Below are 22,712 nucleotides of genomic sequence, written 5' to 3'. Positions count from 1 at the left end.
AGATGGATTGGATATTTACCCTTTCAGAACATGAATGAGCTTAAATTATAATATTGTCATCTTCGTCTCAAAAGATTGATGACTCTGATTTATCCTTGGAGAGAACATGAATTTTTTTTTATTAAACTAAGGTGATTATAAAGTAGTATATGTTTTAAATATTCTCAATCATTTGATCATGAACGCTCAATCACCCTATTCCGGTCGCTGGTGCTTGAATTTATGATATTCAGGAACAACAACGATTCATTTAACCACTTAGGTAAGTTGATTCGTATAAAAAACATGAAGTTTTCCGAGTCTTGAATGTTGTTTATATTGATTGTAAAAATGACCACTTGATCTTTTGCTGTCCTTCACAAACTATCTCTGAGCCTAAATTGCAGGTACAGTGGAGACAAACCAAGCAACTTCAACGGTACAGATAAGCCAGACACCACTGAAGTAAATGGAGGTAGAAATCACCGAGTTTTACTACACTTTTAAGTTGCCCTCGACGGCTTGACCATCCATTTATTGGATTTATGACTGACTAGCAATAGCATGTTCTAAATAGGGTAAGTAAAACTCTATTCGATTCAAAAAATCAGTTTTTTTGACTTGATTCGAATTAATTTCGAGTTTTAATTTTATAAACTCGATTTGCTAATCAATATTATCATTTATCTTACACCATGTGACGTTGCAGAAGAGGAAAAGGACCCAAATCACGTTAAAGTTCAAGCTAAGAGGACAGTGTTATCACGAACATATACGCGATTCTGTGTTAAATGCAACTTATAAAATTTTAGCATACAAAATATATTATCAAATGAAAATACAAGATGATAATATATCACATATAAAAGATGTGAAGATATATATATATATTGTAAATTGCTATAAAAAATGCGTTAAATTAAAATCAAATAATATCATAATACTATAAATATTTATCATTAAATTTAAACAAAAAATCAAACATTTCAACTTGACTCGAATTTTTATAATTTGGACTAAAAAAATTCAAATAAAATCTAATTATAAAATAGAACTTATCAAATCAAATAACTTGAATTATTTTTACTAAACTCGATCGAACACTCGCCCCTAATTTTACTCGAATTTACATTATTGAGCCACATGAAAATTAGTCACCGGTTTATAGGGAATGTTAAAGAAAACAAATAAATCTTACATTCAGCTCAATTCTGGATTTCTTTTCACTGTACTTTTAACAAAAGGCCAATTGTTGTTTACTTGAGCTAGAGCTATCAAATGAACTGAACTAGCCAACCCACCTTTATTTTATTTTATTTCTTATTAGCAGTGAGAAATTTTAATCTAAATTACAATTCAAACACAAATACTAATGAAATCTTAAACAAAATCAAATTCATTTTTTATTTGTATAAGACGCTGCTAAAGAATCTTCACATGTGCTGCTAAATTACACAAGACCTCCAAGCAGAAACTGTATTAAAACTCCCAAAAAAAAGAACCACTATATCAAAGATAAATATCCCCTCAAATGTGCAAAAGTCCATACCTACAAAACAACGCCCATCATTTGAAGAATCTCCCCGCTTCAACTACGATGCTAACGGATAACTACCTGTTCTATTAGTTGTATATTTTAACAGGTTTCTCGAATGCGTGACGGTTCTGCAACAGTCGTGTGCAATACATAATTAGAACTCCAATATTGCAAAAATAAACAGAAAACGCGTTAATTTGCATGACATGTAACTGTAATTCTAGCATACCTGATTTACATAAGCTCTCCTAGGACTGTTATCACAGTGCTCTAACCCAAGGTATTGCTCCCAGGCACCATAAACATCTCTTCTCTGAAGAGTACACACAAATAAATACAACATTATATAGGGTGATCAAATGTGAGGACAAAACACCAAGGAAACCAAGACAAACCTGAAAACGATTGAATAAAATGTCGGAGTCCTCTAGGTACTCTGGTCGCCCCGAAGGCAAGAGTGCAAACTTCCACTAAACAAGGAGATGGTAAAGGCATCAGGAAAGGGAAGTCAAAAACTGATTTGCTTGAGGGGAAAGATAAAAGGAAATAAACGAACAGCATATGTGAGTAAAGATTAGCATAAAAATACCTTGGAAAACTCTTCCTCAGGAACCTGCAATTTCGCTTGTATCCGCGCTTTAACATCTGCCAGAGTTTCACCTTCATGAATGACCAAGAAAAAGGGCTCGCCAAAGTTTTGTACTTGCTGTTGAAAAAAGAGAAACAAAACAATAATTCTTAGAATATCCAAATTGTGCCAAGTAAAGTCATTACACATGAATATTTGCCAATTCATTCATAATTGGCTACCATATGATTTGGGCCAGTCTCTTTGGTAAAGTGGTAAACATGGATCAACCTATCCTGGGGACCAAGATTCTTCTCTTCTTCTGGGATCTGAAATTTGATAAAACGAAAAAAGTTTGTTATATTAATAGATGTTGCAAACATGCATGGTATATTATCGGAGATGCTGACTCCATTTTTGACTAATCACTTCCGAACTTATTCCCTTATAACTTCAATAAAAAAAAACAGTACAACATTGTCTATCATTTTAGACATGAAATTTCAGCTTCAACAGAGTAGAAAAAGGAAAACTTACCTCTTCAGCACGCAATGTCCAATACTGGTCATTTATGTTATCAATCTTTTCAATGGGAGAAAATATCTGAAAAACACGGGATAGGATATTAATCACATAAGAAAAGCATACACTCTCTCTCATTCCAAAATGACATTTAAAATTCATTTTGACTAAATTATATCTATAAACAATTGAAATTGCAACCAGAAATAACCAATATCAACCTTATAGATCTTGTGATGGAAGATTTCAAGCAGTCTAAGCTCTGCAGTTGGATGTGATAACTCTACCTGTTTGTAATCCAGTATTGATCAGCAAAACTGTTATTTACGGTTAAAGTTCTGTGACAAGAACAAAGAAATACTACTAAAGATGAACTCCTCAGGTGGGAGATTATACATTAAGACACAATAGCCTGAATATTTCAGTTAAATATCCATCAAATTTATGAGAAGGGAATATGTGCAAAATTCTAGTTGGTTCTCAAATGTGTATTCATAAGATAATTAGTTTAAAATAAAAGTAGAAAAAAGTTACCTTTGTCTTAAGGTCATCAATTACATCTCCTACAGTGCTCTGTTTAGGCAACCTAATACTGTGATCTACCACCTAAAAATCATATTAAATATTATTACAGAAAACCACATAACAAAATGATCCTAAAAAAAGGGTATTGTGAGGAGTAACTGGAGATATTTACTTCGTCCTTAGTAGCATGATAGAAAGCAACTTTTAGATTCTTCAGACCTTGCAATTCTGGCAAAGGAATATCCAAAACTTCATAATACAAAATGTCAGATGTCTGTAAAGGAAGAAAAAAACAAAATAAGCAGTCAGTATATTTTGCTTAAATGGAACAAATACAGAAATATCCAATTTCATATAGGCTACCTGGTTATGGTGGACCAACATATCCGACAGATGCTCTATGCCTCGGTATTTAATAGATTGAGGCTTAGGTTGTTGAGAGTAACAATTGTGAGATGTGAGTCTGATTTTGGATGGATACTCCACACCAAGTTTGCAAGCAACTCTTTCCACAACATCATCATAAGTATGTATCTTTGATCTTGCATGTTAGAGAGGAAACTTCACTATAAGTATTTGAAAACAATATGGGATAACTATACAGAAGAGAAGTTTGTATTTGGGGTTCTTACAGTTCTAAACAGAAGTCATCTTCCTTTGGTTTATCCAGAGATCGGAAACGAACAATCTAAGAACATCAAATCACAAGCAACTTAATTGATTTAAATCAATCTCACAACAAACTTTTTTTTTTATAAAAAGGAAGGCCTCGTTAAAAACCTCCTTCATAACAGTCAAACAACAAAGACTCAACGGACATTGAAAAGAGGAAAAGAGTGCCTTAGATATTTTATTGCATAAGAACCAAGTACAATAAGATCACACTACCACCCAAAAACGATGGCAGCCCACACAACACAGTGCAAAACAGCACTACCTACATGAATATGTTTATACCCTACAACAAACTACCTCATAGGTTAATCAACCAATTACAAACAATTATCATTCCCTAATGTTCCCGATATACCAATAATAGAAAAACAACAACCCAAATAATTCCCCAAATAATCTCACAGCAAACTGAACTAGACCTGGTGAAAATAAGGGGGAAATGCTTATTAGGAGAGAAAAACCAAGAATGCGGCTGCTACAAAATCAATCTAAAACATTTTGCAAAATGGAAGCCATGTTGTCAGGTTAAATTGCAGTTTCTAGTCTTCAACAATGCTTAATGATGATAGCTTTCTTGTCAACCAACCGATTAAATTAACCATAAAAAATTCACATTATGCTAGACCTTATTTCCCTTTTAAGATCCCACAGTTATCATAAAAAAAGATTTCATGTCAAGGAAAAGGGTATTCTAGGAACTCAGTTTAGATAACTCTTTTGCTCTCGATCACTAGATTCTAAACTTTTATTAGGATTTCTATTACGTCACATGAATGAGGACAGAGGGCATACAGCCGTAAATATGAACAGTATCAACCTTCCAGAATAAAATCAGATGACAAAAAAAAGCAAAAGATCAATAGCAGATTCAGAAAGTCAACAGAGACAAGAGTTCGGGAAACTGTACCTGGCGGTTGTGCACATATTCCAGAAATGAAGGCACATATGGATATTGGCATGCTTCTACCTTTTCAACTGGAGACTTCTGAAAGCATATGATATCCCCATCTGCTATCTGCAAGCAAAGACATGATCACTGGAAATTTACATTAAAGAAAAGAAGTTGACATTCTAAAGCAAAATATACCTGACTAGAGCGGAATGAGCATCTCTTATCCAGGTGCTCACACATCACACAAGGTTCAAACTTTATTTCCTAAAAGTTGCAAAATTGCAGGCAAGAGAAAGTGATTTAAAAAATTATTTTCGTGAGCATACAAACACAAGAGTTAAGCAGTAACAAACCTCATACAGTTCTACTTCTTCATCAGGAGTGAAGTCAGCCATTTTATTTATCTTTGCTATATATTCTATAGGCTTACCAGAAAGTTTTACCATAAGCCTACCTACGTAACTGAAAAAGAATAAAATGCAAGTCATAAAGAATGAGGAGAAGACATGATATACAAGATAAAATGGAAAACATAGATACCGTAATTCTCCTTTCATCGGTTCATAAAGCTTGAAGAAAAGCAGAATATCTTCCCTTGTTTTTTTTTTGATAGGAATAGGATGTCTCATTTAAAACCTCCTTCTAAGTAGTCCATTGCCGTAAGGCAAGAACCCTCTAGAAAAAGGAGGAAAAGAGAACATCAATTTATTAAAAATGAAACACTTACAAAAATAACATACAGAAGAAAACACACTCCTACAAAAATACTTAAGACAAGAAACACTCCTACAATACCTCACCACATAGAAAACACACTCCAACTAAAATACCAAAGACTAGAAACACTCAGCCAATACCCTCCTTAGCCAGCTTATCCGCCTCACAGTTACAACACCTAGGGATCCACCTGATAACGATCTGATTTCGAGAAACAGCAGACACTATCTCCTTCACAAAAATAGATAGGTACAAAGGGACAGAATTTTGATATTTAATCCATTCCACTGCTGTCTTTGAATCACTTTCAACAATAAGCCTACCCTTCGAAGCCCAAACAGATGAAACAAAGATGTCAATGCCTTTCTTGATAGCCTTTAATTCTGCTAGGATGGGAGTATTAGGACCAACATTTATCGAAAAAGAAGTCAGAATCACCCGATTCCAGTTCCTAAGAATACCCCCAATACCAGCCACCATCCCCAAACTACTCACCGCTCCATCAACATTCATTTTAAAATAATCCATAGGAGGAGGAATCCAGCAAGACCCAATGCTGTTCAAAACCTTGAAGTCTGGAAAGTTGTCTGCCACAGAGGGGTCACCAATTAAAAAATCAACTTGAGTTGAATACCGAGGAAACTTTGCAACAAACCACTTAGCTAGTCTGAAACGAACAGTAAAAGATAAAGAAATTCTGTCTAACTTTCCCTTGTCGAAAATGATCTCGTTCCTTAACTTCCAAATGGACCAAAAAACTGCCCCTGGAATGAACTTCCAAATAACTGATTTTGGCCTCAAAACAGCCCATGAACTGAGCAGTTTAGGGGGGTCTTGTGGAATAGCAAGCTGAATATCCCAGTACCCTATAATTTTCATCCATAATTCCCAAGAAACAGGACAAGAGACAAACAAATGTTGAACTGATTCTGCCCCTTGATTACACAACGGGCAGAGAATGATCCCCCCTACATCGATCCCCCTTCTCAGCAACTCCACTCTCACAGCAACCTTTTGATGAGACAACTGCCAAAGAAAAGTCTCCACTCTTGGTGGAACTAACCCCAGCCAAACAACTTTCTCCCACTGAACTGATTCATCAATAAAAACAGAAAAGGAATTCCTACACGCTTTAACAGAAAACTGCCCATCTTCCGAACCGACCCACAACAAGAATCCTCCAAAGACTGAACCAGATTGATGTTTTTAAGACTGTCCAATAACCCAACCAACTGCTCAACTTCCCAATCACACAGGTTTCTCCTGGTCATAATGTTCCAAACCCACCCAGACGAGCCGAAACTCCCAAAATCAGCTACCTTACCCAATTTATTTGAGGAAAGAGCAAATATTCTGGGAAACAAGAGTTTCAAAGGAAAATCCCCATTCCACGTATCACTCCAAAAGTAAATCGACTTACCATTACCTATTTGAAGCTTAGCGTGAGATCTAAGGCAGCTTCCAATGACATCATCCTTTAAATAGCTGTTCACAATACCCCTCCATATCCAAGAGTCCTTTAAAGAAAAACTCTATTGATATCCATCGAATGACAGCTTACATTATGTTTACTACATAAAAATTTCTTCCACATCGAATTCTTATCATTGGCAAACTTCCAAACCCACTTTCCCAACAAAGCTCTATTAGTAACCTTCAAATCCGCCACTCCCAATCCTCCTCCACTCAACGGCCTACATACATAATCCCAGCGCACCCAATGCATTCTCTTCTTGTCTTCCCTACTCCCCCATAAAAAATCCGACATCAATGAATTCAACTTTTGAGAAATAGTAGCAGGCATCTTAAACATAGATAGGAAAAAAATAGGTAATGATGATAATACCGACTTTATTAACACCAATCTACCAGCCAAAGATAAAGAAGTAACTTTCCAACCAGCCAATTTCTTATTAAAATTGGCAATAACCGGATCCCACAACTTTTCCGAATTCATTCTTGCCCCTAAAGGAAGGCCTAAGTACTCCGTTGGAAAAGAACCAATAGCACAGCCAATATTCGTAGCCCATTCTTCAAGGATGTCACTTTCCACATTAATTCCATAAAGTTTGCTTTTAACTAAATTTAAATGGAGCCCCGTCATTAAGCCGAAAATCCTCAAAATTCTTCTAACATTCTTAATCTGTGTAATAGACGCTCTACAGAAAATAATTAAGTCATCTGCAAACTGAAGGTGGGACAAAGAGAAGGGATTCTGATTTTTACCAAAAGAGAAACCTTGAAACAGACCCAAGTCCACTGCTTTAGACAGCATCCTATGAAGTAATTCCCCGACTAAATTGAACAGAAGAGGAGAAAGGCTACAACCTTGCCTCAAGCCTTTAGCAATAGAAAACTCTTTAGTAGGAGACCCGTTCACTAATACCGAGATAGAAGCTGTGGAGATACACTGTGATATCCAAGAACACCATCTCTCTCCAAAACCCATCTCCCTCATAAGCCTTTGAATAATATGCCATTCTATTGTATCATAAGCTCTACTGAAGTCCACCTTGAAAACTACCCCTTTAAGTCCTTGCTTCCTCCAAGAATCAATTCCTTCATTGGCTAGAAATGCACAATCCAACAATTGTCTACCCGGAATAAACGCGAACTGAGACGGACTAATGATATCCTTGACACAAGATATAAGTCTTTTTGAGAGAACCTTTGAAAGGATCTTATACATGCTGCCCACAAGACTAATGGGTCGAAAATCTTCAATGTTCTCGGGAATACATTTTTAGGAATCAAAGTTATAAACGTATGATTAACTCCATGATCCCACATCTTTCCTTGATAGAAATCAGAGAAAAACTCCATGATCTGCTCCTTTAGGCTTGCCCAATATTTCTTATAGAAACCCATGGTAAACCCATCCGGGCCCGGAGCTTTAGTACTATCCGAAGAAGAGATTACTTGCCATACTTCTTGCTCAGAAAATTCCACCTCCAAAGATGCACTCTGAATTGCAGTTAGTTGTGCAAATTCCAAGTTTAAGCCCTCAACCTCCATTGCTGATTTGGTGTTATACGTTGCCTTAAAAAAATTGAACACAGTACTTCTAATCATTCCTATATCCGAAATAAAATCTCCCTTAATTTTCAACGAATGAATAGTGTTGGCTCTATTCCTCGTCAAAGCACTCAAGTGAAAGAACCTTGTATTTCTGTCTCCATCCTTAATCCATCTACTCCTGGACTTCTGACACCAAATGCTCTCCTCAATCCTTAATAGCCTCCACAACTCCTTTTCCCTTCTACCATCTGGTCCCACTCCCCCTTGGACAGGATCCCACCTTGCGACTTCCTTTCCCAATTATCTATCTTCCCTTCAAGAGTCGCAATGGAGTCTGACAGCCCAACATTACTAATTCCCTGCCACCTTCTGATCTGATTTTGGCCATCTGTAACGTCCTAAAAATTCCCCCATAATCCCTCTTATTCTTCTCATCTCCCACAAGGTTTACAACAAAATCATCAAAGCCTTGTTCTTGTAAAAGATAATTGAAGAATCTAAAAGGTTTTGGGCCCCAGTTTATACAAAAATCTTTCAACAACACCGGTTTATGATCTGACACAAAATTCGAAAGGAGGTTCTGTGTAATCTTAGGAAAACAGTTGAGGAAAGTGTCACTTATTAAGAACCGATCAAGCCTAACCCATGTTGAAACTTCTCTGTTGCTACTCCATGTGAAAGTCCCTCCTGACATGGGCAAATCAATGAGCTTAGCTCGCTGCACAAAAGTTCTAAAGATGTTTATTGTGTGCCAGTTCTGAGCTTTCCCTAGCTTTTCTCCCGGATCAATATACGCATTAAAATCACCCCCTATACAAACCGGTAAATTCATCGAAACAACGAAACACAACAGCTCCTCAAAAAAGGCCTCCTTTTCATCCTCAATTGCAGGGCCATATACATTAATAAAACGAACTCCTTATGATCGTTTATAAATTTCCCTACAAGCGCCAAAAATCTGCTGTGCACATGCTGAAAAGTGACTTTGAACATATTCTCATTCCATAAACAGATCAATCCGCCCTTAGACCCCTGTGCTGGAGAAACCTTCACTCCCTTTAACAGATCCCCACCTAATCTCCGTACAATAGACCCCTTACAATGATCGAGCTTGGTTTCTTGAATAAAACCATTACTGGTTTGACCTTCTTAACCAGTCTAGCGCCAGAAACAATCTTCTCTCTCCTCCCTAAACCTCTAATATTCCACGACAGTATACTAAAATTCTGCATTAAAAATATCACTCCCAACCACCCAAACCAAACTCAACCGATCACAAAACCTAACCATCATAACCATCATCCTTTACAACCTCCGATCCCTTCTCAAGGCATAAAATCTTTTCAATAAATGTCTCCTTGCCATCCTTGAAAGATATGCCTAACAATATGCTCACTTCCCACGTGGCCATAGCTTCCTCCACCAGTTTAGAAAAAACAGGAGAGAAGGCAGTGTTAATACTGACCAACTCCAAGGCAAGATTAATTAAACCTCTTCTGTTCTTCCTGCTATTTCTCCTGAACTTTAAGGAGGAAGAGATATCCGCTTCCACGCACTCCACGTCTTCTAATGAAGGCTGATGAAAGTTTGTGCGGTCTGAACCCTTCTGATCTTGAATCGTAATAGCCTCTGAACCAGTAAAAACAGCATCATTACTCGAATTAAACCATATTCTTCTGTTCCTCGACCTTTTGTAAACTCTGGCATAATGACCTTTTTTCTTTTTTCCATCCTGTGCTGCACGCAGAGTCATACAAGTAGGAACTGGAAATCCTCTTTTCTTCCTCTTCACACTAATCTCCTTGTTTACCTCCTTCACCGATTGACTAACAACTTTCATCTGCATTCTATTTTCTTCCTCCTCCTGGACACCCTCACCTTCTTTATCTCTAAGACCACCACTGTCCACCTCTATTAATTCATGGAGAGACTGACACTTGTTATGCTCTTCTAAACCATCCCACTTCAACTTAACAGCCGGCCCCTTAGGAATAATTTTAGTTACTGGTGAAAAGGAATCCCAGTTAGAATCAGATTGGGCTGAGCAACTCTGATCCACAACATCTCTCAGCCCAAGACCCGCGTACTCCTTATTGGAAACTGGCTCCATTACACATTCCAGATTCCCTGACAGCCCATAACCATAGGATTTCGTGTAGGACGACTTTTCAAGAGAATGTTCCCCACCTTCCTCAAACCCCCACTTTCTACAACTTTTTGCCCCCACGTGCCCACCTCTGTCCCCACTACCTCTGCAGATTTTCCCCGACTGTCTACTTTCTTCCCTGAGCTATCACCGTTAACTGGAATTTCCTGTAACTCTTCTCCGGAAACATCTGTGGCTGCATAATAGCTACCTCCCAAAGAAATTTTAACCTTAAAAGATCTTCCATATGACCCTACTATGATGGACTCTTGAATGTCATAAGGACTAGCAGCCCTCAACAATAATCTCGCCGAAGAGAGATCTTCTTTATTTCTAGTCTCGTCCAATATACAAACAAGATCTCCCCACCTTCCCGCTAGTTTTTCCAGAAATGGTACATTCCAGCAAAGCAGTGGTAACCCTACCAACTCTACCAAGCCATACGCCAATGGAACACCATCCTCACTCATCACCGGTGATAACCATTGAAACCAGGAAAACAATTTGTCTCGGTAATTCGACCACGCCTTAACGAAGTCTTCATTTGACTTGAACATAACAATGACAGCATTCGTTACGAATCCCCAGCTTACAATCTTTACCTGGAACCCCTCCTTTGCCATAGCCTTCTTCACCATGTTCGGCTGCAGGGGATATTTGACAACCCCTGTTAATGAATACTTCACCCAACCATAATCATCATTGGGAATGTGCATATCCCATACATTCCTCACTTCATTATCTTTCAAACCCTTACCTCCTTCACTCTCCACTATTACTTGCTCCATGTTCTTCGAACTATCCCCCATCAACACCTCATCGTACGTTCTGCCATTCCTCAAACTACTCGCTTTTTTCGTTTTCACCTGTTGCCAACCCCTGTCCCCTATGACTTGCTTGTTACCTGCTGATTGAAGCTTATTTCCCACTGTTCCTCCTCTACTATTTTTCTTGTACTTTGCCACCCCCACTGACACTCGCTTCCCATCAATCAGCGTTCCATTCACGTTCTGAACTGCTCTACTACAGCTTTTCTCTAACGCAAATTGCACAAAGGCAAACGTGGATGATTTGTAGTTCGGTTTAAAAATAACATTTGGAATATAGACCCTAACTACTTTACCATACTGGATGAAAATCTCTCTAAGCTCACTTCTCGTAACTCTCTTACTAAGGTTATCAACAAAAACAGTCCATTCCTCATCGGAGGATGGACGACCCAACTCTCTCGCCATTGTGTATAGACCAGTGAACACCAGGAATCCAGGTCAGAATTGTGGTTCTTGGAATATTATGAAGCCCTGCTCATTCTTTCTATCAATATCCTCTGCTAATTGGTTGTTAGACTACAATGGAATTTGGGAATTTGATCACTAAATTGCAAAGAATCACCTTCTCCTAATTTCTGTGAAGGACTGAAGTCTTCGGTGGCAGCTTTCAACTCAGAATAACTAAATGTGTTTGGCCTAGGGCTGATGCCAAGAAGCACTGTAGAGTCAAATGATGTAAATCCTGAAGTTAAACATGATAAGACAACAAACAAAAGTTACTATTTTAAAAACTTAACACAATATACCTGGTCGCGCTCAACTTCCAAGAATAATTTTAATTCTGCATTCTGTGCCTTGTTTGACACTTCCCTCAACTGTCCAACCTAAAGTAACCAAACAAAAAGCATTAACCCACAGGATTAATCAAAGGCCAAAAATTTAGGACAAACAGTGTTCACCAACTACTGCATCCTATAACAGAGTTCTATTTATATAATTGAATATCTTCTACGAAGAATTCCTATTATAGACTTCTCTAAATAAGTAATTTTTTTAAAGAAAACAGTACTACTGATAAGGGACTAATGTGTACTGTTATTTTAGTCGTCATACTTTCTTTATACTCAGGCCAAAAGAATTGAAAATCACATCTTTTTTGCATTCCCATGGAAAAAAACCCCGCACTAGATTTCCCTTCTATTACATAGTTCAGAAAGTATATTTACACATAACAGTGAAAAAGATTAGATGCAAAGAAGGAAGACTAAAAAGGGCAATTACTTACAGATTGAGCCTCCTCCTGAGGGGTTAACGGTCTATTTGGACGATATGTATGGTTCTGCCGCTTAGCCCAAATCCAAAAACGCTGATACTGAACTGGAATGCCAAACTCTTTGGCAGCTTCCTCCTGTGAACCAACCCAGAATTAAATATTTAAGAAACTGAACTCAAATAATAAATTCCAGAGATATAAACAAAGTCATTTGTTTATTAGTATGGTAAAAAAGAAAAAAAAACAATATCTGACATAGGAATTTGGTGTAAGCTTCTTTTTTTTATGAATTGGAGGTATCATTAAAAAACCACTTCATAATTACCAAAAACCGATGAGGTTTTCAGTAAAAAGTGGGAGGAGGAAAAGAGTACCTCAAAGTTTTATTAATGAAAGGGTTTTAAATACCCCAAATTACAAAGTACTAAAACCTTACACAGTAGTAACCCAAATAAGCACAAACACCCAAAAATATTCCTAAATTTACCCAATCCCCTTTTTAACTAATTCATCCACTTCCCAATTTGCACTTCTATTGATAACCCTTAACATAATTCCATTACTGCTTATCATCGAAACAATCTCCTTGACTAAGGATTCATATAACGGAGGGCACACTAACGTGTCCTTAATCCAATCAACAATATTCCTACAATCACATTCCAAAATTAGCCGACCCTTTTCCCCCCAGTTGGAAGCTAAACAAAGAAGAATCCCAGCTCTGACAGCCTTTCCTTCTGTTAAAACTGGTGGATCAGGGCCAGGGGGTTCGGAAAAAGAACCAAAAATATGAGCACTTAGGTCCTCTAACTAAACCCCCAATACCACCCTTATTCCAATCCAGGTTTACCGCTTCATCTACATTTCTCTTCAGGAAGCCTAGAGGAGGGGGAGACCAAACATCAGTAAGCTTTCAAACACTGACTTCAGATTGCAATACTATATTCTAAAGGTGAAACTTTTTTTATTAACATCTTATTAAGTATTCCAACTAATAGTACCATTAAATTGCATCAGGTCGATATGACTAATATTCAAATGCCAAGGTCCACAGAAACTCCCCTAGCAACACCACTGTCCCCATAACCTATCATAATAACTCCATTGTAGATCAGAGCTCCATATGCGATTCAGAATATGCTGTTGGATGACAGGATAAAGAAAATAAAAAAGTAAAGTTCAAGACAGACAATCAGAAGTATGATGCTAAGCGTTGATTACAAATTAACAACCAATCACATCACATATTTTGATTAAACGGCATTTTAAATACAATATACGAGTACAAGCAAAAGAACATTGTAAATGGTACCTTAAAAACATGGAAGGGGGTCTGCTTCTGAATGTGGAAACTCCTAACTTTGTCATGATCCACAAGATCAAAATATATGCCCTTTCCAATCTGTTCTAGAAGATCTTCGTCTCTTGCAACCTAAATGCATAAAAGATATTCACGAATGCGATTATTAGAGGGAAAAAAAGTCTGAAAATGCCATAATCTTGATTGAAATAGATAGATAGATAGATAGGTCCAAAAATGAATAATATTGATTGTAATGGACCTTTATAATGGTATAAAGGTGGGCCTGTGCTTTATATTTCCTTTTTTCTTCCTTCTCTTCCTGTTCTTTCTTTAATCTTATCTGAGACCAGACATTGAATACATCAGTCTAGATGATCAACAAAGTCTACATTAGAAAGAGCGTAAAGTCAAAACTTAGATGTTTCTCGTCAGATTCATGTAAATAAAGAAATTACCCTCAAGTGTTCAGCAATGTCCTTCTCATCAACATTGCAAATTATTTTGTCCTTGTCACTTTCGCGAATATAGACAAGCATGTATGCATTTGAGTATTTTGTAAATTTGAAAGGTGTGTTATTGAATCCAGGATTGGTAGGTGGCAACTGTCGAATATAACAGAACACAACAAATAAAGTTTACATACTTTACAAAAAAAATTAGTAGAACATAGATACATTACCTCTTCCTCACCACCATATTGCTCATCCAATGCCCTCTTCAGATCTTCTTTTGTTACCCGTTCATCATCAAATTTATACCTAACAAAATGAAAGATCTTTCAAAGGTTCCAGCCTGTCTTTTACTCCATTTATGAACATGAACTAAAGCCAACATTAAATTGAAAAGTGCCTAACAATAAATCCGAATCATCTTTAGATATGATAACATAATCTACAATTAATACTCCATAAAATGTATCATCTAAAGATAGTAATGATCTGATCAACTAAGATGTGCTTTAGTTAAAACACAAACTTTAAAACATGTCTCACGAAACTTCATGGTACTGCTGTCATTCCAATGTTCACAGAAACGAAGCACTTAAATTGCAAAGCAAATGCAAAATGGAACACTAAAATGTAATAACAAAAGAAATGTGATCTTAAATTAATCACTTCTATTCTTAAAAATTCTTCATATAGTTCGATAAGAAAATAGGAAAATATACAAGCTTAGTCAGATTGTAATCAATTTATTCAATTATCAAGTCAAAATATCATGCTCACCACTGGTCAGAAAGAGTTGGCCTGATAAAAGCATAGTAATGTCCACCATGCACTCCTCCGCTATGAACTAAGACACTGTGAGAGAAAACAGGACATGGAAAACATAAGTTCCCCTAAGCAAGGATAGTAAAGCAGGGGAAAAAACTAGTGCAGTTTCTTACCAACCTGCATAACTTAAGAACAGAATAAAAGTGCAAGAAAACAGGACATGCAAAAAAAAAGTTCCTCAAAACAAGGGTAGTAAAGCTGGGAAACAACTAGTACTGTGTCTTACCAACTTGCATAACTTACATACAGAATAAAGTGCGGGTTAGTGATACAAATTATAGAAAATCCTGAGGCAAGTAATACCTGTGAAGTGTGTAAAGGTTGCGAACAGTCCTATCTGCTTCAGGCGATAAGTACTTCCTGTTTTCTCTATCAAGGTCAAGTTGAAGAGGAAATTCATAGCGGTCATTTATCTACAAAATGAAATCAAGTATTAAAACAATAGCCAATGCTAACATGCAAATTGCCTAAATTCACATTTAGTATCTTTACTTATTACCAATTGATTTTAGGTTGGATGCTTATCATGGTATCAAACCTTAGGTTTTCTTATGTTCTTTCTACATAACCCTATGTGAGGTTGACAACCATTGGTGAGGTTGTCCACATGTAGGCCCAGTGTTGTCAAGGGTGCACTCAAGGCGCTAGAGCCCTTATATTTCCTCAAGCACAAGGCACAAAAACCCACTAGCCTGATTGAAGTAAAGAGTCGTGTGTATGTGTATAAAACATATAATAAACTCTAAGGTGTGGTCTAATTTATCTACAGAACATGAAAATTTTAATTTGTCAGAGATTTTTTTGATAGGAATGGTAGGCCTCGTTAAAAACCCCCTTCATGATTGAGGATCACAATGTGCTCCTTAATCAGCGGAAGGGGGAAAAGAGTGCCTAAATAATTCATTGATAACCACAAATTACAAAACTTAAAAACAACCATACAATCTCTCTTACAAATAACCTACCCAAAGCCTAACAGATAACCCAACCAACCTAACGAAAACATTGTATCTATCCAATACCAGCCTTAGCTAATCTATCAGCCTCAACATTGGCTGACCTAGCAACCCATTTAATACTTCCATTCAAACCTCTAATCATATCGACAATAGCTGTCACAATGTCTGAGTACACATAGGGACAGCGGTCGATATTCTTGACCCATTCTACTGCTAATTTACTGTCTGATTCAACTAATAACCTATCCTTAAAACTCTGCTGAATCGAAGCAAAGAAGGATAACCCTTTCTTAATTTGTCAGAGATTAGTTACCTAAGTTACGAAGATTGAGTTGGATTTGTAAATATTCTATCTAGTTAGTATCCCTAAATCTAAGGGATTCTTTTTATTACTAGAATTAGTCTCTTACCTAGTTTAGAAGTTACCTAAGATAAGGCTTAGGCTTGTATATAAAATTGTAAGTTTCCTACACGTTTAATGAGAGTGAATTACAATAAAATTCATGGCTTTTGTCATAAGTCAACATGCATGATTTCCTTACAGTCCACGTCTATGGTTGAATACTCAAATATTGTGAAGTGTAGAGTGTGATGCTTCCCTTTCTTACTAGTAAAGGTCTATCTAGTGAAAAAGTGGAAATTAAATAAATTAAGGAGAACTTCAATCGGGCAGGCTTTTTTCATGCCTATCACGTCGCCAAAAGAATGCACCTAGGTGCACCAGGCGTGTGCTGATCAAATGGGCCTCACTCAAAAGGGTCTGAGTTACATTTTTTGTCTAGTGATAAGGCACAGATGTGCCTAAGGATACGCCTTGACAACGTTATGAAGGTTCTATGAGCTAAACTCGAGGGAAAGTGTTAAGTGGTATCTGTTGAGTATCAGCCATTAGGCTCCAAATGGTTATATATTAAATTGAGTCCCTCCGTCTATTACAAATTGGTTTTAGGTTGGATGTTACCAATATTGATCACAGGAAACCAGGTTCATAAAAGTAACATATTTGGCAAAAATATGAAACAAGATTGGATAGTAATACCATAGTCAACCACACAAAGAAAATATAGAACAGGCATCACCATAAATAGAAAATTGTAAAAAGAAATATAGCTATTTATCTATTTTTTCCCATCAATAGCAGAGCAATATGGTTGTAGCATGTCTTGTTTTTTACATAAAGAGAAGAGTTTGTCAATATTTTGCGAAAACCTCACTATATGTTTAATCAATATTTAAGAAAGGGGATAGAAGGAATCTTGACAAGGAAATAATGTTTAACTGACAGAAAGGAATTTGAATATATATCAGATTCCGTGCATCAAGGAAAGGAGTCATTAGAAGTGTTTTTCTCACGTCATATAAGATAGTCTGAATCCTTGGAATTACAAAATATACTAAAATGCAAGTTAGAAGAGCAATCCAATTATACAGTGCACTCGACAATATACTGATTTTCAGCACTGACCTTCACCATCGTATCCCGCATAAAATCATATTCAAATCGCTTTAGCTGAAGTTGAAGAACAGGGGGGAAGTCGATAAACAAGACACCTTTCTTTGCATCCTGAAAAGAACAGAATTCCGGCACAATATTAAGAAATGTCATCTGAAATAGATTAGCTTTGTTGTACCAGAGGAAAGGTTATCACATTGATCCCGATGAGTCAAACTCAAACCTGTAGTCCAGATTTCAAACCAAAAAATATATATTTGCAGATAAACTCTAGCCATAGAATAAATTGTCAAGCATGGCCTTGTCTATCATTCATTCTAACCCTAAATGGTCCTTTATTGAAACAACATTTCCATCAAGTAAATTCTCATCCCCTCCAAAAAAACTAAAAGAATAACTAACCTGTAAGCCATGCTCGTCAGCATGATATTTGTTGTCACCCTCAAGGCCTTCAACTTCCACATACTTGTCAAAAGAAGCATAAACGTCCCGACAGCCTTTCACATCAAGCTGAAGGTCTGCCACTCAAATATCACATTCACTTTCAGTGTTCCAAACTAATATTGGTACACATATCAATAAAGAGTAAATACCATAATATGATTCCTTTCTTGTAGACTTGTAATCCACGTTGATGCATTCAATATAATTCATATTATGACCCTCAAACAACTGCTGTATCGTCCCCTCTACAACAGTTCCCTGAAATTGAAAAGGGGTGTAAAACATAACAAAATTTGTTATGCAAACACCAAAATAGAACTCGGTTAAGTTGAGTACCTTCATTTTATCTTCAAGCTTTTCACAGAGTACCCTGTTGAGCTCTTGAACATCATGTTGCATAAAAGAATCATATGTATCCCATCCAAAGGATTTGGTCAACTCCTTTGTTGAAACACTAGTGTCATTATATTGAAGCTTATAAAATAAACGCTGCAGAGCCAAAGGAATACTTCCCACAGGCATGTCAATTTCAGTTGTTGGCATGTGGTATACAGCCTAAAATAGAAAATTAAAAATGAGACATTTCACACCAAGTCAAACGTGCAAGCTGAACGGAAATGAAAAATTATCAAAATCTCACACCTTTCTGATGTACGGTATGTGGTATAGAGTCTGTAGGAGTGAGTTCATGTAACAAGTTGCTCCTTGATTCTTAAGGCCAACATATCCAGTTTCTTTCTTTGAATCATATGACCAATAATCCAGTATCTTACGAACAGCAACCTCAGCTTCAATAACAACAATATCATTCACAAGATATCCTCTACTAGGGTCATAAAAATCGCTAAGAGGCATAAATGATGTGAAACCCCAGTCACTCTCTCTTGCATTGAACTGGTGTTGGGTATCTGCAAATGAAAGTTAAAAACAAGGCACTAAATAAGTTCCACCGAACACCAGGTTGCTATATAATAATGATGGAAAAAAAATCCAAACTATCACAAAGGTTTCTTTATCCCGGGAACATAACAACTAACTAAACATCAGACTTGCTGCAATAAAAATAACAAAAATGATTTTATCAAGAGGGGAAAGGGTCTAAAGATTACTCTATCCAGGAAGGTTACATTACCTTATCCTGGAACAAGTGATCGGCATTCAGCAATATTTCAATTTTATAACCCATTCATGCTAATTTTATTTATTAAATTAACAATGTGATATTGTGCCAGTTTTGCAATATTACTGTCACATAAAACAGGAAATATAGGAATTTGTTGGTTGTTTAAAAAAAACAATTAGAACATAATACATATTTTCAACAAGATATAGAATAAAACAGTGATGATGAAAACTAGAATTGAAGCAAAAGCCGATCAAACAAGTTATCAATTTAGGAAAATATTTCATTATGTTAAAAGCTTGCTGTGAAAAAAAATCTAAATATAATTCAATGAAAGGTTGTAGAGATAGAATGCAAAAAAAGGATGTAGCTATCTTATTGAGAAGAGTAACAGATTTGAAGAGTAACAGATTTGAGTACCAATAATCTTTCACTATCTTCAAAAGGAAGACCCAAATATCTTGCGCAATGGGACAGTTTTGCGCACCACAAATCAAAATCTCCCTAATTTTGGAATTTAATATATCTTACAAGAGGTTCTCTTCAACATCCTATTTCTTCTAGTAAACTCCTCTAAACATTCAAGTGAAATAAATTATAGATAAATAAATAGATAGATGAAATCAAAAATTTAATCTCTCATTATTATTCCTAATCCCCCAGGTAGAAAAAGAACATAGTTGGAGCTGAAACAAGTTCAACGGATAAACCATTATCTATTGTGAGAAGGCCATCAAATGAACACCATATATCAAAATACACGGTTAAGCATAGATGACAAGTGCAAGAAATGGATTCTTTGTAGGCAATGCAAGATTCAATTGAATTGAAGGCTCCATATATAGGAATGAAAAGTTTAGGGTTTTCCCAATTAAGCTATTTTCATAAAGTATTACTCAAGACATTGAGAGAAATTAAGTAACAGTAAGAATATACCCTTTCTTATTGAATATTTGTGATTGATTTGATTAACCACTGCCAATCTAAATTGAGCATATCTACTCCAACCATATGGCAGTGAGGAAGAATCTGCAACATCTAAATACATTGACAAGTGATCGACATTGTTTCCCTTTGGAAAAATTAGTATACGCCTGCACAGAAGAATCAATGGCACATCCAAATATCAATCACATGACAATCTGCAGCAGGACCAGACGAAATCAAATATAGTGATAATAACCAAACATCAAAAAGGAACCCGTTACCATTTATAACCACCAACAATAAATATATCTGAATAGTGCTTCTTGGTGTTGAGCCTAGAAAAATTGTCAATTGTCCAAGTGAATTTCATTGATGGGGGCTCCTCCTCTTGCTGTTTCTCAACTGTACTAGTTGGATCGACTTGACCAACTAAATTAATCAAATTTAACAAATGAACAAAAATGTCAAAACCCTAACAACCAAAATAATAAAATTATTATAACAGATTAAACCACATCATAATTGCACCGGGGGAGGGGACAACCTGATGTTATCAAATAATTAATATAAATTGGAGCATATTTAAAACTCTACGAAAAAGATAAACCTTCCATTGGCTGAGGTCCTTCAACTATATCCGAAGGCGGCACGAGCAACTCTTCATCTTGTTGCTGTTTCAAAATCCAAACTTCAAAACAATCAAAGATCTGATAAACCAAAATCTACCCTAAACTCCGCCATACAAAACCTAATTGGCGTACACTAAATGTATTAAGAAAAGCAAACCCAAATCCACGAAGTTCACGTCTAATGAATCACTTCTTAATTTAGAAACAAATAAAGTCTCAAAAAAAGAGGATTAACTAAGCAACTCCATAAGTAAAAGAAATAAAGAAAATGTAAAGCATCCATTGAGAGCAAAGAGATGCAAGAGAGGTGCGTACATCTAACGGCGGAGTAGTCATCATAGTCATGAGGTTAAGATGGAATTGAACCGTCCGATCAGAAATCGGATAAAAAAAGGAAATGAAAAAGAGAATCAGAGAGGAAAACAATGAATAAAAATAATATGAAGGGGAAGGAGAAGAAGCGCGTAGTGCAAAGCGAAGCGAGTTCGATCCTAAGAGCAATGCGAGTTTGAGAGTCCAAAATATCTGAAAAACATAAATTTCTCTTTTCTCCACTTATAAGTGTATAACAAAAACATAAATTAATAATTAGTAGGGTAAACTAAATAAGTTGTCACTCATGTTTAAGTAAATTTCTCTTTTCTCCACTTATATTTCAAAACTAACGATTTGATCATTAACATTATCGATTTATAATAAACTAGTCATTTGACGTTAATCGCTGATATGGTAGATAATGGAGTGATAATGTGGAACGTTAATTGACTGACATGAAAATTGTGCTGGCACACGAGACGGCCATTTGATTCCCCTATATTGAGTCGAATGACTTGTTCTCTATAAACACGATCACTCCACTTTCGACTCGAACGGTAAAACTTTTCTTGGCGAATACATTCTTTTTCTTATAGAAAAAACTGATTTCATTAAATTCAGTTTGAATTTCGTTCTTTTATAAGTCTTTTTTAGATAATCTCTCAATAATAAAGTAATTTTTTCGTCGGAGATTAACGTCACGTAATAATCGAAAATCAGTTTAAGTCCACTTGCGAATTTATTCGAGTGGATATCCCAATAAACATCAACCGATTTGCCTTCTACTTCAAACGATTATCCCTTTCTCGATCCAAAAATGTAATGATTTGAGCTTCTTCTTATAATTGAGGGTTCAACTTCAAACACCAATTGGTGAAATAAACGAGGGTAAATGGATAATTTTGTCCAAAATGTTTTCATGAAAAATGTTGTACAAAGTGCGGTTTAAAATTTAACCGTTTGAGATTTCTATTAAAAAGTGAGTTCGAAAAGATTAAATGATATTATGTTGTAAATTAAAAATATAGCATTTAAATTATATTTATACATATATATAAATCATATCAATTTAAACTCTAATAAATTCAAAAAAATATTATTATATATGAATTATATCAATTTAAATTATAATAAAAATATAAAAAGTACAAATAAAAAAATATAATTATAACAAAAATATATTTTATATCAATTCATGATTCCTATCAAAGGTAGGGTTTTGGTGGAAGGATAATGCAATTGTCGAAGAGGAATTTATTGAAGGAGAGCTTGAAACGACATCGGATTTGAGATTGGCGAAGAGCATTTTGTCTAAGAGGATGGGATTAAGAATGAATAATCAATTAATCAATTATTGAATGATATTAAAAGCACGACCGGCTTTCTTTTATCGGGTGATGTTTTCTTTCCATCCAGATTCCAAATCTCTGTCTTGGTTAATTCGGATCGATCCACGTCGCACGTTTGACTTTCGTATGTGAGTTTCCCAACAGAGATTATCTACACACATAAAGACTTGAACTCGAGATATTGCTTAAATAATATTAAGTTGCTTATCACTTAAATCGACCTCTGTTGATATTGGCTGATGTTTTACAACCCTCGATCAGAAAATAAAACATTTTTAATGAAATCTCTATGTTCTAAAATGACGGTTTAGTTT

The 22,712-nt window shown here is 36.0% G+C and overlaps 1 protein-coding gene across 1 annotated transcript; it reads right to left on the bottom strand.

Annotated features, from left to right (window-relative positions):
• Positions 1 to 1,411: 1,411 nt before the first annotated feature.
• Positions 1,412 to 21,243, bottom strand: LOC120159838 (ubiquitin carboxyl-terminal hydrolase 12-like). Its single transcript, XM_039170371.1, has 33 exons — positions 21,050 to 21,243; positions 20,713 to 20,776; positions 20,387 to 20,534; positions 20,115 to 20,272; positions 18,698 to 18,963; positions 18,392 to 18,610; positions 18,205 to 18,313; positions 18,014 to 18,129; positions 17,624 to 17,722; positions 15,503 to 15,612; positions 15,152 to 15,226; positions 14,605 to 14,683; positions 14,381 to 14,527; positions 14,185 to 14,265; positions 13,935 to 14,054; positions 12,635 to 12,757; positions 12,156 to 12,233; positions 9,711 to 9,715; positions 5,235 to 5,322; positions 5,052 to 5,156; positions 4,894 to 4,962; positions 4,714 to 4,821; positions 3,764 to 3,819; positions 3,495 to 3,672; positions 3,304 to 3,405; positions 3,141 to 3,212; positions 2,828 to 2,893; positions 2,622 to 2,687; positions 2,327 to 2,413; positions 2,106 to 2,222; positions 1,912 to 1,986; positions 1,746 to 1,829; positions 1,412 to 1,644 (listed from the first exon to the last, which is right to left on the bottom strand). The coding sequence occupies exons 1-33, from the start codon at positions 21,077 to 21,079 to the stop codon at positions 1,603 to 1,605; spliced, it is 3,342 nt and encodes a 1,113-aa protein (XP_039026302.1). The 5' UTR covers positions 21,080 to 21,243; the 3' UTR covers positions 1,412 to 1,602.
• Positions 21,244 to 22,712: the final 1,469 nt, after the last annotated feature.

This window comes from Hibiscus syriacus, unplaced genomic scaffold, assembly GCF_006381635.1.
Source record: "Hibiscus syriacus cultivar Baekdansim isolate YM2019G1 unplaced genomic scaffold, ASM638163v2 tig00111377_pilon, whole genome shotgun sequence".
Classification (NCBI taxonomy): Eukaryota; Viridiplantae; Streptophyta; class Magnoliopsida; order Malvales; family Malvaceae; genus Hibiscus; species Hibiscus syriacus.
This window is presented reverse-complemented; position numbering and strand designations above follow the sequence as displayed.